Source organism: Tripterygium wilfordii, chromosome 10 (genome assembly GCF_013401445.1).
Source record: "Tripterygium wilfordii isolate XIE 37 chromosome 10, ASM1340144v1, whole genome shotgun sequence".
Classification (NCBI taxonomy): domain Eukaryota; kingdom Viridiplantae; phylum Streptophyta; class Magnoliopsida; order Celastrales; family Celastraceae; genus Tripterygium; species Tripterygium wilfordii.
In genome coordinates, this window is record NC_052241.1 from 10,511,920 (window position 1) to 10,527,808 (window position 15,889).

Here is a 15,889-nt window from a genome sequence, read left to right on the forward strand (position 1 = left end):
AAAAGGTATCAATTTCTTTCGTTGGGTGCGGGTTTGGCCTTCGTATCGTGGCCAAACCTCGGTTTTAACAATTTTAGAGCATAAACGATATTTTTGACAAAAAAACTCATCATACTGGCCGATTTGTGGTTTTCACGGTCGAGCCGACGGTATACCATGTTTAAGATGCGCCGTTTTGTTGATAAGCACAAAAGTATGACACACCTTACATATGGGATCCACTAACATATCTTCATGGGCCATGATCGTACGATTATCGGGCTTATTAGGTACCTAATAGAGCCTCACAAACCGAAGTTACCGGGCCTTAATGTAAAGGCCCATAAATTAGGTCCATCTAACTGAAGCCCAACCGCTTGTAAGAAGAGTCGAGACCGAAGAAGAAGGGGTTCTCTCGTTGCGTGGGCTCGTCGTCCCGGAGAATCAGAATCTGCTTGTTGAACGGCTGCTTGGAACCACACAACGGCGCCGTCTTCATCGCCAACTAATGGGTTCCTTGAAAGAGAGTGCATCATGATGTTCCATGGAGAAATTTCTTTGTGATCGGTTGCTGGACCCGACCCAACCCATATCGGACGGTTTCGAGCTCTCTTCTCTCTCCGCAACCTCAAAGGTGCCGGCCCCCGCGACGCCCTCATACATGGTTTTGTCCGTGCTCTTAGTTTTCTTTGCTCTCTTTATGCATTTCTCTTTCGGTTAGAGTATGCTTTCACTGGTAGGTGTTTGCTCATTCCCTAAAAAGGAACTGTTTTTGCTCTTGGAAGTTGAAAACACCCTTTTGGACTCAAATTCAGAGTATTTGGTGTTTCCTTTACTTTTTTATTGGTTTTTTTGAAGCCAAGTTTCATCTTTTTTGAATTTTTTTGCATAATTGGTTAATTTTGCAATGAATGGTGAACAATGAGTTTTGTAGGATTTCCCTTTTGAATTTGAACGAGGAACACTTTCCTGGGAGGCTATTGAGATAGGGACCCGAACCAATGGAAAATTTGAAATTACTGAACTTTTTCTACTATCAATTAACTTCATTGTCATGGAGATGGTGAGATGCCTTTTGAAATATTAAATTCACTGCTTAGTTTGTTTTTACCGTGAAAGAATTTTTCTTAATTGATGTCTACTTTCAGCAACAAGATATTCTTCAAATTTGTTAGCCCACGAGGCTGCATTTGCAATGGGTCAAATGCAAGATACTGAAGCTATTGCTGCTTTAGGATCATTTCTCAATGATCTTTCTTTGCATCCTATTGTTCGCCATGAGGTGATTTATTTCTACCCTTTCACCCGTGCTTCCATTCTTCTCTTTCTTTTCTTTTCTTTTTTCTACTTGATTATGTTATTGCAATTACATGTTTTTAAATTTGTTCTGGTGTTTTTTTTTTCTTTTACAGGCTGCAGAAGCTCTTGGAGCAATTGGTTTAGAAAGCAACATTCCTCTTCTGCAGAATAGTTTGCTTGTAGATCCAGCTCCAGAGGTTCAGGAAACCTGTGAGTTTGCTCTCAAACAAATCCAGGAATTAAAGGCTGTTGTTGACGGTGATGGAACGTCCAAGACTGAAAAATCCCCTTTCATGTCGGTTGATCCAGCTGCACCAGTTTCTTCTTGTTCCTCTGTTGACGAGCTGAGGTTTGTCTGGGGATTTCCACTAGTGATTGATATATGTTTTTATTTATATTGGTTATTTTGTAGACTGATGTTAAACATTCTAAAGGAATGTCCTTCTGGATGAAGAGAAATGCATCTATGATCTGTATGCTGCGTTATTTGCACTCCGAAATCATGGTGGAGATACAGCTGTTTCTGCAATAATTGATTCTTTGTGTTGAAAAAGTGCTCTGTTGCGGCATGAGGTTTGTTATATTTCCTGTTATCTAATTTATCGTCAGTTTCAGTTGAGGTCAACCATAGAAAGTGGTCTGTTAGCATCGATGTTAATCCACCTGTTTTTATTATGTGTCTGTTCTCGTGTGTGATTGGAGTTGGGTTTTGATGTTTTGGTTTGTCAGTTTTAGTTGCATACTTGCATTGGCTTATTATGGAGAGAGCTTCATGTTCCTTTTCTGATACTATCTTTCTTTCTTTTTTGCGGCTGATGAATCATTTTCTTAGTACTTTTGGATGCTTATTGATCTGTATCTGTTATTTCAGGTTGCCTATGTTTTGGGTCAATTGCAGAATAAAGCTGCTTCTGCTGCACTTAGTGACATTCTGAGGGATGTGAATGAACATCCAATGGTTAGACATGAGGCTGCTGAGGCCCCTGGTTCCATTGCTGGTATGACCACCTGCTATGACTTCTACCTCTTGACTTTTCCGTTGTGACTTTTTTAGCAATTATGTGGTGATTATCTGCCCCAACACTGCAGTAGCCCTACTTTTGGATAGGTTGATTGACAGTTCTCCGTTTATGGGGAAAAAAGGGAGGAATCTTTCAAGTAGTTGACTCTACGTAAGAGAAGGGCGAGCCCATGCACCAATTGTAAGATAGTATGACAACAAGCTTGAGGTCATGGTTTTAAAATCCTACAATCAAGCTTTTCGCATTAATGTGGGTCAACCTTGCCTACCTGTTGCCCTTCCCCAACCTCACCTTTCCTGCGGATAATGATCTTAATTAGGAAAATGGTTTATTTTCCCATGGTACATCAAATGTAGTATGTGGCTGAAACTTCTAGTAGCGGACTTTTGGCCATGTTCCACCCTTTTTTCACATATCATTTTGCACAGTATAGAAGTCTCACCATATGAATTCGACTCGGTGGTTTTATCTCGGGCTTGTAGTTATTTCCATTTTGGATAAGTAGCAGAGACTGCAGTGTGAATGTTGAAGTACTATAGTGATATCTTCATGGCGTTTGAAGTTGAGCACAATTTAAGTTGGCCGTATGGAATACTAAATTAGTTTTTGCTTTGAGCAGTTTGCACGTCTCGAGGAATTTGCAAAGGATCTGGAGCCTATAGTCTCTCAGAGCTGTGAAGTTGCTTTGAGCATGTTGGAATATGAAAGATCAGGAAAATCATTTGAGGTATGCATCAAAACTATTTGCAATTTAAACATCTTCATTGAAATTAGCATGTTTTCTGGATATCAGGACTCTTTCGGCTCTTTTGGCAATACCTCTTGATGCAAACTCCCTCATTGCAAGCTCGAACAGATATAGTCCGTGACCCGTCTTGCTACCTGCTCTGGAATGATAGATGATTCCTATCATGTATCTTATTATATATGAAACAAGCTCCCAGGAATGAGCTCCAAGATGAAGAGTAAGTAAATTTATACAGGGGTTGATGATTAGAGCAATGGCTACCAGGGGAAGGAAAATGGAAATAGTCGGAAAAAATTAACCGCATAATCTATCGTAACTTTTTTTTTTTAATAGAGATAACCCAACACCTTTAATTGTTAATCCATTGGTGGTAGCCTCACAGTAACAAGTCTGCAAATATAACATCCTGCATATTCCTTTCAATGCACAACTTACCCCCAGAAACAATTGGTGCGGGGTAAAGGTAGCCATTGATTCAAGTATATTATTATAAAGTAGATTAAAAATAAGACCTAAAACCGAATTATAGTATTTTTTACATCAAAAACAATAAAGATCCTAGCAGTTGATATATCAATTATTCCAATTGTTGAGTTTGATACACAAGGTTTAAGTGAATTCCTGAGCTCATTTTGTGCATGCAATTGCATAATTGAGATATCAATTGATGGAATCCCTATCATTATTGTTTCCAACCTATTTTTTCTGGCCCTGCTTGGTTGTTTATTTTTATTTTTTGATTAGACTCGAAACAAACCTTGATTTCTCTGGGCCAGCTTGCTTTATTCCAGATTGCACATTAGATAATATTTGAATGGTTAGTAGTTAGTAGAGTGTCCCATTTCAAAAATAAACACAAAAATCAAAGAATCCCCACTGAAGAATAGAAAAAAGCCATGGTAAGACTAAATTCAGACACCGGAAAGGCAATGCTTTCTTATAGATTGCAAAGAAAATAATATTTGCATGGTTAGTAGTTAGTGGAGTGTCCCATTCGAAAAATAAACACAAAAAACAAAGAATCCCATCCCCACCGGAGAATAGAAAAAGCCATGGTAAGACTAAATTTGAAAACGACAAGTCAAGTCAATTTCATTGAGACTGAGTCGTAATAACATGGTGAGGCTGAGTTCTCGATTGACTTAAATGGTTTCACAAACGAGAGAGAATTACATGAATAACAAACATTTCGATGTCTCAAAATAGGCTTCTCCTTGCTGCCTTCTTTGCCTTTCTTGCAATCCACTCCCATGTTTCCTCTGGCTCCAACAATGACTATGACTATGAATACTATGATGTTAAACGCATACCTTACAACTGTACACAATCTTCTTCTTCTTCATGTGGCAATATCCTCATCTCATACCCATTTCGACTCAAAGGAGACTCTCCAGGCTGTGGTGACCCCATCTACGAACTCTCTTGCCAGAACAATCAAACTATACTCAGCTTGGATTCTCAAACATACTTGGTGAAGGATATCGACTACTACAACAGCACAATCCGGATTGCCGATGTTGGCGTCCAGCTTGGTAATTGCTCCTCCATGCCTATCAGTTCTTTAGCCTTTTTCGAATACCCATATATCCGAGAAGGTGAATGCTTCTATCAACCGTTTGATTTTCCCGCACTCTACGATCTAGCTTATGTAAGCTGTGAAAGTCCAGTGAATTCTAGCACTTATGTGGATGCTTCTCCCTGTATAATCCAAACCAACTCAACCAACAACACAAGATCATATCATTATGTTCTGGTTGGTGATTTTAAGAATACAGACTTGAAGGTCAACTGTGCCTTTGATTTCCTCTCATATACATTTTTAGATGGCAACTACAATAACTATTCTTACATGGACATCCATAAGAAGCTTGTTTATGGTGTGGAGGTTTCTTGGGCTACAATTTCATGTGCTGCTTGTAGAGGAGATGGTTTTTGTCGTCTAGAGAACAACACCATTATCCAAAACTGCGGAAGCGAACCATACTGTTACACTCCATCTAAGTGCGACTTACGATGTGAGTAAATTTATTGCTGATTGATTATCCATCTAGAACGAACTGAACTTATATATGAATGAATGGTACCTATGTAAGTTGGATTTCACGTTTCGGCTATAAATTGTACCGGGTTGGTTTCTCGAATCAACTTCTCAGTTATTCTTACAAATATATAAATATTACTTTTACTTTTACAGGCGGGACCAAATATTTTTTCATGACAAATATATTAATTAATGGGGGTTGGTTTTTCCAATCAACTTCTCAGTTATATTATATATATATATATATATATATAAATACTGTTGAAAAATATGCTTCTTAGTTATACTTACACATATTTTTGACTAACTTTTACAGGCATGCTCATATATTTTTTCAACCAAATGGTTCCGGAAGGTAAGAATTCTTCCAATATATTCCTGTACATTCAATTTTTTTATCAGAATATTTGCTCCGTTTATTAATTTTGGGTGTGCTTCCTCTTCATCTTGCTGACAGAGATACAGTACCACATAGGCCCAACAATAGAGCACAAGGTGCTCGGTAAGTTCTTATTCTTCAACTTCTTTTAGCATGTACAGTTAGAAATTACGAACCAATTTTTCAAGAAGGAAAATAAATGATTTTAAGACATAAATAAAATGAAGTAATTTCATGCAATTTTAATATGCTACTTCCCCTTTCACCCCAGAAGAAGCACTGACCTTCCCTTAGTCCTGCAATATTTTGTCATTGATTGCCATAGCTGTTTTTCAATGCAGCACCAGTTCTTGTCACAAGAACATTATTTGGGTTCCTGTGTCTTTTTGCGCTTATGGTTTCTAAGTGGCGCAAGAAGCTTTTATCCATGGATGACACTCTTGAAGAATTCCTCCAAAGTCAAAATAATTTTATGCCCATAAGGTACTCTTACTCACAAATTAAGAAGATGAGCGGACATTTTCAGGACAAATTGGGGGAAGGAGGTTATGGCTCTGTCTTCAAAGGAAAACTTAGAAGTGGCAGACTGGTAGCAATCAAGATGTTGGGCAAAGCAGAAGGTAATGGACAAGACTTTATTAATGAAGTTGCAACCATTGGGAGGATTCACCATGTCAATGTGGTGAGTCTTGTTGGCTTCTGCTCCGAGGGAACAAAACGTGCTCTTGTATATGATTTCATGCCCAAAGGATCTCTTGACAAATACGTTTCGTCCCGCGAGGGCCATATCTCCTTAAGTTGGAAGAAAATGTACGAAATTTCTCTTGGGGTTGCACGAGGGATTGAATATTTGCATCGAGGTTGTGACATGCAGATCCTACACTTTGATATTAAGCCTCACAACATCCTTCTCGATGAAAATTTTGTTCCAAAGATATCAGATTTTGGCCTTGCTAAATTGTACTCAACAAATGATAGTATCGTGTCTCTCACTGCGGCAAGAGGAACAATCGGATACATAGCCCCAGAGTTGATCTACAAAAGAATTGGAGGTGTTTCATACAAAGCTGATGTGTATAGTTTTGGAATGCTATTAATGGAAATGTCAGGGAAAAGGAAGAAACTCGACGCAGCTACGAATGATAATTCAAGTCAGATGTACTTTCCTTTGTGGGTTTACCATGAAATGGTTCAAGGAAAGAATACAGAAGTCGAGGATGTCACAGTGGAGGAGGAGAATATGATTAAGAAGATCACAGTAGTAGGGTTATGGTGTATACAGATAAGCCCTTGCGATCGTCCCTCAATGAGAAAAGCAATCCAAATGCTTGAAGGACATGTAGAAAATTTGAAATTGCCTCCTGAGCCTACTTTTAATATAGAACAAGTACCGGCAGAGAATGTTGAAGAAGCTACAAACCCGACGTGGTCATCCTTGACATCAGCAGGGACTTCAGAATCTGTCAGATTGGTTATAGATGCAGATTGAGTAAATTTAATGCTACGTATACATAAGATTGAGCCAATAAAAGACATTGAAACTCCATTATAATAATGAAGTTTGTTTATCAGTATGACTTCAGAAACATTTTCCGTATTATATGATATTGTGTTTTTAGTTATAATATTTTCCTCTCTTTTTTTCCCTTGTTCATTTTGCATCAAGGCTGAGCTTCTGTGATTATAACCCTATCCACCACCATCGTCAAAATGCAAAATTAGAAATATTATTATAGGAAAGAAAACATTTTTTTTAAAAATTTCAGAAAAAATAGGGCCAGACTTACTAATAGTGAAACTTCTATTACAATTTTCCGATTAATACAATAGAAATAACAAGCAGTAGTCATAGGAAACTCCTCATTTGAGCTCTCCCTCTCTCAAGTAAATTCGCATTCATTCGCTTCTTCTCGATCGATCGAATCAATTCAAATTAGCATGTAGTTTGTCTGCACACAAACAAATTACATGAGTTAGTCACAACATTGTGCAAAAGAACACAGTGAATGTTATGAATCTTCTTATACATTATATGAATATGTTCATACCAGCAGTCTCCTTAGCACCAAAATCAGCATCATCTCACAGAAGGTGTTGCCATAGCCATCGTCGGAGCACTCTTTTCCTTGCAGATTCAACATTAATCCAAGCCGCTTTCCACATAAATAATTCAAGTTCAGGGTGAGCAGAGCATCAATCCCTCCAGATATTCTTCAAAACAAATCACTGTTCCATACACCCATACCAATGACTGATCTCATTTGCAAAACGCCTTGCCAACATTTGTAGATTATTCGATATAAAGCAACCTGTCTTGTTTTTCAAGACTAAAAAAGAAAAGGATTCACCCAAAACGGTAAATTGTGAGAGTTGTGTTCTAAGGACAAACCAAAAAAAATAAAATAAATAGACATAAGGATGAAAGAAAAAAATTTACAAAAATATGCTTCTATTGTCAAAAATATTTCATCTTCTTCATTTTCTTCCGTCATCTTCTTCCTTGCACCTCCATAGAATAAGTTTGTCGTCTGGCCATTATTCTCGATGAACGAACCACCAAAATGAAACTCCATGACAGCCCGACCAAAGTTCAATCATCATCGACAGTCTATGATCACTTGAGTAGTCGGAAAAGCTTGTTGAAATTGCAGGCCATCCCCCACCCATTGGCAAGCCAAAATAGCCACTGGAGGAGGAAGAGCTTATTTGGGTATCAAATGGGGAATATGAGAATATTTTTGTCAATAAATTAAATAAATATTTATAATTTGTTGTCATTTATGAAATATTGTTTTAATTTTTTTGAACTTTATAAAAAAAGACAGTAAAACTTTTAATTGATGGCTTATCTCTAATTTTTCCAAAAAAAGAAAATTAAATACAAAACGTTTATTCATTCTCTTGCATCCAAGTTGTTTCCCTCAGCCACCGGCAAGGCAATGCTTCCTTGAAATTTCAAAATACTCAAAAAAATAAAATTGAATAGTATGTAGGAGTACATTGTCCCATTCCCATACCAAATATTTATTAAAAAAAGTCCAAGAAATCCCACAGAAGAATAGAATAAGCATGGTAAGACTAAATTCGACGACAAGTCAAGGTAGTCTCGCTGACTAGTAATAAGCCGCTAGATGGGTTGATCCCATTAGACGACCTAATTCGAAATGGGTCTTCGTAAAGCAAAGCCTAGTCATTGCACATTAGTACATTATTATCCTCAATCAAATTAATCTCACTCTATCTTTAATAACTTATTGGATGGCCCGAGATTATTAGATGGCCCAATTATTTAATGAGCCGTATGCACTTCAATGGGGGTTCGAACACACCAATTTAATGATAAATAGTAAATAATCTAAACACTAAAGTAAAGACAATTATATGACATACTTAGTGTGAACTGTTGATATTTGTATTTCACTATATTTCTAACTAGGAAAAGCACCTATCATAAGAATATTTTTTTGGTAGGTCAAAAGCTCTGAAAGACAAATGTCCTGTCTTTTTATTCATGTCGGGCTAAATATGACCGTGGACTAATTCAAATATCTCAAGTAAAATAAGAACAACCCCAACATTGAAGGGATGACAAGAATCTATTGTAAATTTGTTACAATGGAACCTACTGTAAACCCATTTTAGCAACTTAAATTTTTTTTATTTTTCTTAATAAAATCATAGTCCAATGATATATTTTTGTCCCAAATAAAAATGAACAGCGGACATCATGACCGTGTTAAAAGATAACCATTGGGTAGTATTCGGGGTCCGGCTAACTACTAAAGTGACTACTCCCACACATTGGGGCTCCAGCCTCAAGAGTCCAGATGCAAAACGGGTAAAAAAAAGTCAAAACAAGAAAGCGTAGCAGATCCAGAGACGCCATAGAAAGCTAGAAAGTTAAAAACAGAGAAATTCCACAACATTCCTCTTTAACAACCAAGCTTCTCTCGCCCGTGTATATTTACATATATATATATATATACACAGAGAACATCTTGACTTTGGGGAGAGAGAGAATGGCGGCCCCGCAGAAGCCGTGGAAAGCAGAATATGCGAAGTCAGCGAGATCGTCATGCAAAACCTGCAAGAACAACATCGGCAAGGAGGTGCTGAGGCTGGGGAAAATGGTGCAGGCCACCCAATTCGACGGCTTTATGCCTGTACTATGCTCTCACTGACTCCCTCACTCTCTACACTGCCACACTTAAAGTGCTTGTTTTCATTTTTTTATTTCTATTTTCTATTTTTCAAAGAACAGAAAATATGTTTGGTTTATAAATAAGAAAAATATGTTCTATTTTCTATTTCTTTAAAAGCAACGTCATGCATACTCAGATTCGAAGCAGAAAAAAAAAATGGAGTGACAATGTATATTGCATATACAAATACAAGTACACATGAAATATGACACAGGTTTCCCAAAATATCATAAGAAAGTCAAAGTAATTAATTTAATTCTGTCTTTAAAATGGATTAATTGTCTGCATGTCAATTAATCATTGTTCCAAATACCACATTTATACTACTTTACCGTAATACTATTTCTCGAGCAATCCCTGTTTCTACACATCTCACCCAAAATATCATAAGAAAGTCACAAGTACGTGTATCTACGTAAGAGAAGGGCCAGCCCATGTACCAACTGTAAGATTGTATGACAACAAGCTTTTAAAATCCTGCAAACAAGCTTTTCGCATTAATATTGATCTTAACTAGGAAAATGGTTTATTTTCCCATGGTACATCAAATGTAGTATGTGGCTGAAACTTCTAGTAGCGGACTTTTGGCCATGTTCCACCCTTATTTCACATATCATTTTGCACAGTATAGAAGTCTCACCATATGAATTCGACTTGGTGGTTTTATCTCGAGCTTGTAGTTATTTCCATTTTGGATAAGTAGCAAAGACTGCTGTGTGAATGCTGAAGCACTATAGTGATATCTTCATGGCCTTCGAAGTTGAGCACAATTTAAGTTGGCCGTATGGAATACTAGATTAGTTTTTGCTTTGAGCAGACGGGCAAATTATTGCACGTCTCAAAGGAATTTGCGAAGGATCCGGAGCCTATAGTCTCTCAGAGCTGCGAAGTTGCTTTGAGCATGTTGGAATATGAAAAGATCAGGAAAATCATTTGAGACATGCATCAAAACTATTTGCAATTTAAACATCTTCCTTGAAATTAGCATGTTTTCTGGATATTAGGACTCTTTTCGGCTCTTTTGGCAGTACCTCTTCATGCAAACTCCCTCATCGCAAGCTCGAACAGATATAGTCCGTGGCCCGTCTTGCTACCTGCTCTGGAATGATAGATGATTCCTATCCTGTATCTTATTATATATGAAACAAGCTTCCAGGAATGAGCTCCAAGGTGAAGAGTAAAGTAAATTTATACAGAGGTTGATGATTAGAGCAATGGCTACCAGGGGAAGGAAAATGGAATTAGTCAGAAAAAATTAACCGCATAATCTCTATCATAACTTTTTTTTTATAGAGATAACCCAACACCTTTAATTGTTAATCCATTGGTGATAGCCTCACAGTTTTGATATTTTAAAACAAGTCTGCAAATATAATAACGTCCTACAAATTCCTTTCAATGCACAACTTACCCCCAGAAACAATCAAACAAATCTGCAAATGTAATAATATCATGCAAATACTTTTACAGTAAATGAATTTGTGGGTTGCACATGTCTTACATGATACATATATGAACTCCTTTGCATACGGCTTAACTATTGGGATCCCTATAATTTATCTAGCCTTGCTCGTCTTTTTTTTCCCCCCCCCCCCCTTCTGCTACTTCCAAGTTGTTTCTGAAGGCAATGCTTTCTTCGAGATTGCAAAGAAGATAACATTTGAATGGCTAGGACTTAGGAGAGTGTCCCATTCCAAAAATAAACTCAAAAATCAAAGAATCCTCACCAAAGACTAGAAAAAGCCGTGTCAAGTCAATCTCCCCGAGTAGTAATAAGCATGGTGAGGTTGAGTTCTCGATTGAAAATAAGACCTAAAACCAAATTATGGCATAAAATCATATTATGGCATTTTCACAGTAAAAATGATAAAAGATCCCAAACGTCGATATTCAAGTTATTTTAGTTGTTGAGTTGGATGCATAAGATTTCAAGTTATTTTAGCAGTTGAGTTGGATGCACAATTTACCCCCAGAAACAATTGGTGAGAGGGTAAAGGTAGTCATTGATTCAAGTATATTATTTAAAGTAGATTAAAAATAAGACTCAAAACAAACCTTGATTTCTCTGGCCCTGCTTGCTTTATTCCAGATTGCAAAGTAGATAATATTTGAATGGTTAGTAGTTAGTAGAGTGTCCCATTCCAAAAATAAACACAAAAATCAAAGAATCCCATCCCCGCTGAAGAATAGAAAAAGCCATTGTAAGACTAAATTCGACACGACAAGTCAAGTCAATCTCATTGAGACTCAGTGGTAATAGAAGCTGAGTTCTCAATTGAATTATATAGCTCTACACAAACAAGAGAGAATTACATGAATAACAAACATTTCAATGTCTCAAAATAAGCTTCTCCTTGCTGCCTTCTTTGCCTTTCTTGCATTCCAATTTCATGTATCCCATGGCTGGAGGTATGATGTTAAACGCATACCTTACGAGTGTACACAAGCTCCTTCTTCATGTGGCAATATCCTCAACATCTCATACCCATTTCGACTCAAAGGAGACTCTCCAGACTGTGGTGACCCCATCTACGAACTCTCTTGCCATAACAATCAAACTATACTCAGCTTGGATTCTCAAACATACTTGGTGAAGGATATCGACTACTACAACAGCACAATCCGGATTGCCGATGTTGGCGTCCAGCTTGGTAATTGCTCCTCCATGCCTATCAATTCTTTATCAATCTTTTTTTATGTAACACATATAGAATACGGTGGATGCTACTATGCGCCGTATGATTTTCCACGAAGACTCTACGATCTAGCTTATGTAAGCTGTGAAAGTCCAGTGAATTCTAGCACTTATGTGGATGCTTCTCCCTGTATAATCCAAACCAACTCAACCAACAACACAAGATCATATCATTATGTTGTGGTTGGTGATTTTAAGAATACAGACTTGAAGGTCAACTGTGCCTTTGATTTCCTCTCATATACATTTTTAGATGGCAACTACAATAACTATTCTTACATGGACATCCATAAGAAGCTTGTTTATGGTGTGGAGGTTTCTTGGGCTACAATTTCATGTGCTGCTTGTAGAGGAGATGGTTTTTGTCGTCTAGAGAACAACACCATTATCCAAAGCTGCTTAAGTGAAGGATACTGCTCTAAGTGCAACTTACGATGTGAGTAACTTTTCTGCTGATTGATTAATGGTACCATCGAGAACGAACTGAACTTATATATGAATTAATGGTACCTATGTAAGTTGGATTTCATGTTTCGGCTATAAATTGTACCGTGTTGGTTTTTCGAATCAACTTCTCAGTTATTCTTACAAATATATAAATATTACTTTCACTTTTTATAGGCAGGTTCGAAAATTTTTTCATAAGATTTTTAAGTCTTCTCTCCTACGGCTGGTTTCTGGGAGGTAAGAATCCTACAAATTCCATTACAGTCAATTTTTCGACCAGAACGACATTGGCTAGTTTATTGATTTTGGGTGTGTTTCCTCTTCATCTTGCTGACAGCCATACCCTCCTCCATGCGCCTGACAGTACAAGTGCTCGGTAAGTTCTTATTTTTCAACTTCTTTTAGCATGTACCTTTAGAACTTAAAAAACAAACTTTTAGTTTGACGAGAAGGAGTAGACATATATTTTTAAGACATCAATAAGCATGAAGTAATTTCATACAATTTTTAATATGCTACTTCCCCTTTCATCCCAGAAGAAGTACCTGCAATATTTGTCATTCATTGTCATAGCTGGTTTTTCGATGCAGAATCGGTTCTTGCAGCGAGAACATTATTTGGATTTCTGTGTCTTTCTGCGCTTGTGGTTTATAAGTGGCGCAAGAAGCATTTATCAATGGATGACACTCTTGAAGAATTCCTCCAAAATCAAAATAGTTTTGTACCCATAAGGTACTCTTACTCACAAATTAAGAAGATGAGCGGACGTTTTCAAGAAAAATTGGGGGAAGGAGGATATGGCTCTGTCTTCAAAGGAAAACTTAAAAGTGGTAGACTAGTAGCAATCAAGATGTTGGGCAAAGCAAAAGCCAATGGACAAGACTTTATTAATGAAGTTGCAACCATCGGGAGGATTCACCATGTCAATGTGGTGAGTCTCGTTGGCTTCTGCTCCGAAGGAACAAAACGTGCCCTTGTATATGATTTCATGCCTAAAGGATCACTTGACAAATATGTTTCGTCCCGAGAGGGGCATATCTCCCTGAGTTGAAAGAAAATGTATGAAATTTCTCTTGGGGTTGCACGAGGGATTGAATATTTGCATCGAGGTTGTGACATGCAGATCCTACACTTTGATATTAAGCCTCACAACATCCTTCTCAATGAAAATTTTGTTCCAAAGATATCAGATTTTGGTCTTGCTAAATTATACTCAACAAATGATAGCATCGTGTCTGTCACTGCGGCAAGAGGAACAATCGGATACATAGCTCCAGAGTTGGTCTTCAGAAGAATTGGAGGTGTTTCATACAAAGTTGATGTGTATAGTTTTGGGATGCTATTAATGGAAATGTCAGGGAAAAGGAAGAGGCTCGACACAACAACGGATAATAATTCAAGTCAGACGTACTTTCCTTTGTGGGTGTACAATCAAATGGTCCAAGGAAAGATTACAGAGGTCAATGATGCCATAGTGGAGGAGGATGAGAATATCATGAAGAAGATTACCATAGTAGGACTATGGTGTACACAGATAAGGCCTTGCGATCGTCCCTCAATGAGAAAGGTAATTCAAATGCTTGAAGGACATGCAGGAAATTTAGAATTGCCTCCTGAGCCTACTTTTGATATAGAGCAAGTACCAGCGGAGAATGTTGAAGAATCTACAAACCCGACATGGTCATCCTTGACATCGGTAGGGACTTCTGAATCTGTCAGAGTGGTTGTAGATGCAGATTGAGTAAATATATTTCAGCATGTAGTTTGTTTATTATATGGTTCCTTTGGGAATAATTTAAGAGCTCGCTCTCTCAAGTATTTCCGCATTCCTTTGCTTCTTCTCAATCAATGGAATCAATTCAAATTATTATCATGATATTACTATTATTTTTGCACTCTATCGACATTAATCATGCACCAAATAAAGACACTAGATGGGTTGATCCCATCAGACGGCCCAATTTCGAAATGGGCATTCGTAAAGCATAGCCTAGTCATTGCACATTAGTAGATTATTATCCTCAACCACATTAATCTCACTCTATCTTCCATAACTCATTGGATGGGCCGAGATTATTAGATGGTCCAATTATTTAATGGGCCGTATGCACTTCTATGGGGGTTCGAACACACCAATTTAGTGATAAATGGTAAATAATCTAAACACTAAAGTAAAGATAATTATATGGCATACTTAGTGGTGAATTGTTGATATTTGTATTTCACTATATTTCTAACTAGGAAAAGAACCCGTCTTGCTACCTGCTCTGGAATGATAGATGATTCCTATCCTGTATCTTATTATATATGAACCAAGCTTCCAGGAATGAGCTCCAAGATGAAGAGTAGGTCAATTTATACAGAGGTTGATGATTAGAGCAATGGCTACCAGGGGAAGGAAAATGGAATTAGTCGGAAAAAATTAACCGGATAATCTCTATCGTAACTTTATTATATTGAGATAACCCAACGACTTTAATTGTTAATCCACTGGGGATAGCCTCCCAGTTTTGATATTCTAAAACAAGTCTGCAAATATAATAACATCCTGCAAAATTCCTTTCAACGCACAACTCACACCCAGAAACATTCAAACAAATCTGCAAATATAATAATATCATGCAAATACTCTCATAGTGAGTGAATTTGTGGGTTTCACATGTGTCTTAACTATTGGGATCCCTATAATTTATCTAGCTCTGCTCGTCTTTTTTTATTTTTTTCCCCTTCTGCTGCTTCCAAGTTGTTTCTAAAGGCAATGCTTTCTTCTAGATTGCAAAGAAGATAACATTTGAAATTTGAATGGTTAGGAGAGTGCCCCATTCCAAAAATAAACTCAAAAATCAAAGAATCCCCACCGAAGACTTGAAAAAGCCGTGTCAAGTCAATCTCCCTGAGTAGTAATAAGCACGGTGAGGTTGAGTTCTCGATTGAAAATAAGACCTAAAACCAAATTATGGCATTTTCACAGTAAAAATGATAAAAGATCCCAAATGTCGATATCCAAGTTTTTTTTTTGATCAAATGTACGTATGTATTAAAGATCAAAAAGGGAAACAAAACTGGAAAGTCCAAGT

General features: G+C 37.3%; 2 protein-coding genes and 2 pseudogenes across 2 annotated transcripts; all 4 read left to right on the forward strand.

The window, feature by feature from the left end:
* The first annotated feature begins 1,032 nt into the window (after positions 1-1,032).
* Positions 1,033-3,525, forward strand: LOC120007394 (annotated as a pseudogene).
* Positions 3,526-3,834: 309 nt separating this feature from the next.
* On the forward strand, positions 3,835-7,039 carry LOC120006923 (rust resistance kinase Lr10-like). The gene is made up of 4 exons (XM_038857050.1): positions 3,835-5,063; positions 5,406-5,444; positions 5,547-5,591; positions 5,810-7,039. The coding sequence occupies exons 1-4, from the start codon at positions 4,241-4,243 to the stop codon at positions 6,955-6,957; spliced, it is 2,055 nt and encodes a 684-aa protein (XP_038712978.1). The 5' UTR covers positions 3,835-4,240; the 3' UTR covers positions 6,958-7,039.
* A 4,899-nt stretch (positions 7,040-11,938) lies between these two features.
* Positions 11,939-12,809, forward strand: LOC120007396. Its single transcript, XM_038857587.1, has one exon. It carries the CDS (start codon positions 12,003-12,005, stop codon positions 12,807-12,809), a length of 807 nt encoding a protein of 268 aa, XP_038713515.1. The 5' UTR covers positions 11,939-12,002.
* Positions 12,564-14,657, forward strand: LOC120006925 (annotated as a pseudogene).
* The last annotated feature ends 1,232 nt before the right edge of the window (positions 14,658-15,889 follow it).

Coding starts and splice junctions, on each gene's coding strand:
- LOC120006923 (XM_038857050.1), top strand. CDS start 4,241: ATGTCTCAAAATAGGCTTCTCCTTGCTGCCTTCTTTGCCTTTCTTGCA. Junction 5,445..5,546: donor CAACCAAATGGTTCCGGAAG/GTAAGAATTCTT, acceptor TCTTGCTGACAG/AGATACAGTACCACATAGGC. Junction 5,592..5,809: donor AATAGAGCACAAGGTGCTCG/GTAAGTTCTTAT, acceptor TTTTCAATGCAG/CACCAGTTCTTGTCACAAGA.
- LOC120007396 (XM_038857587.1), top strand. CDS start 12,003: ATGTCTCAAAATAAGCTTCTCCTTGCTGCCTTCTTTGCCTTTCTTGCA.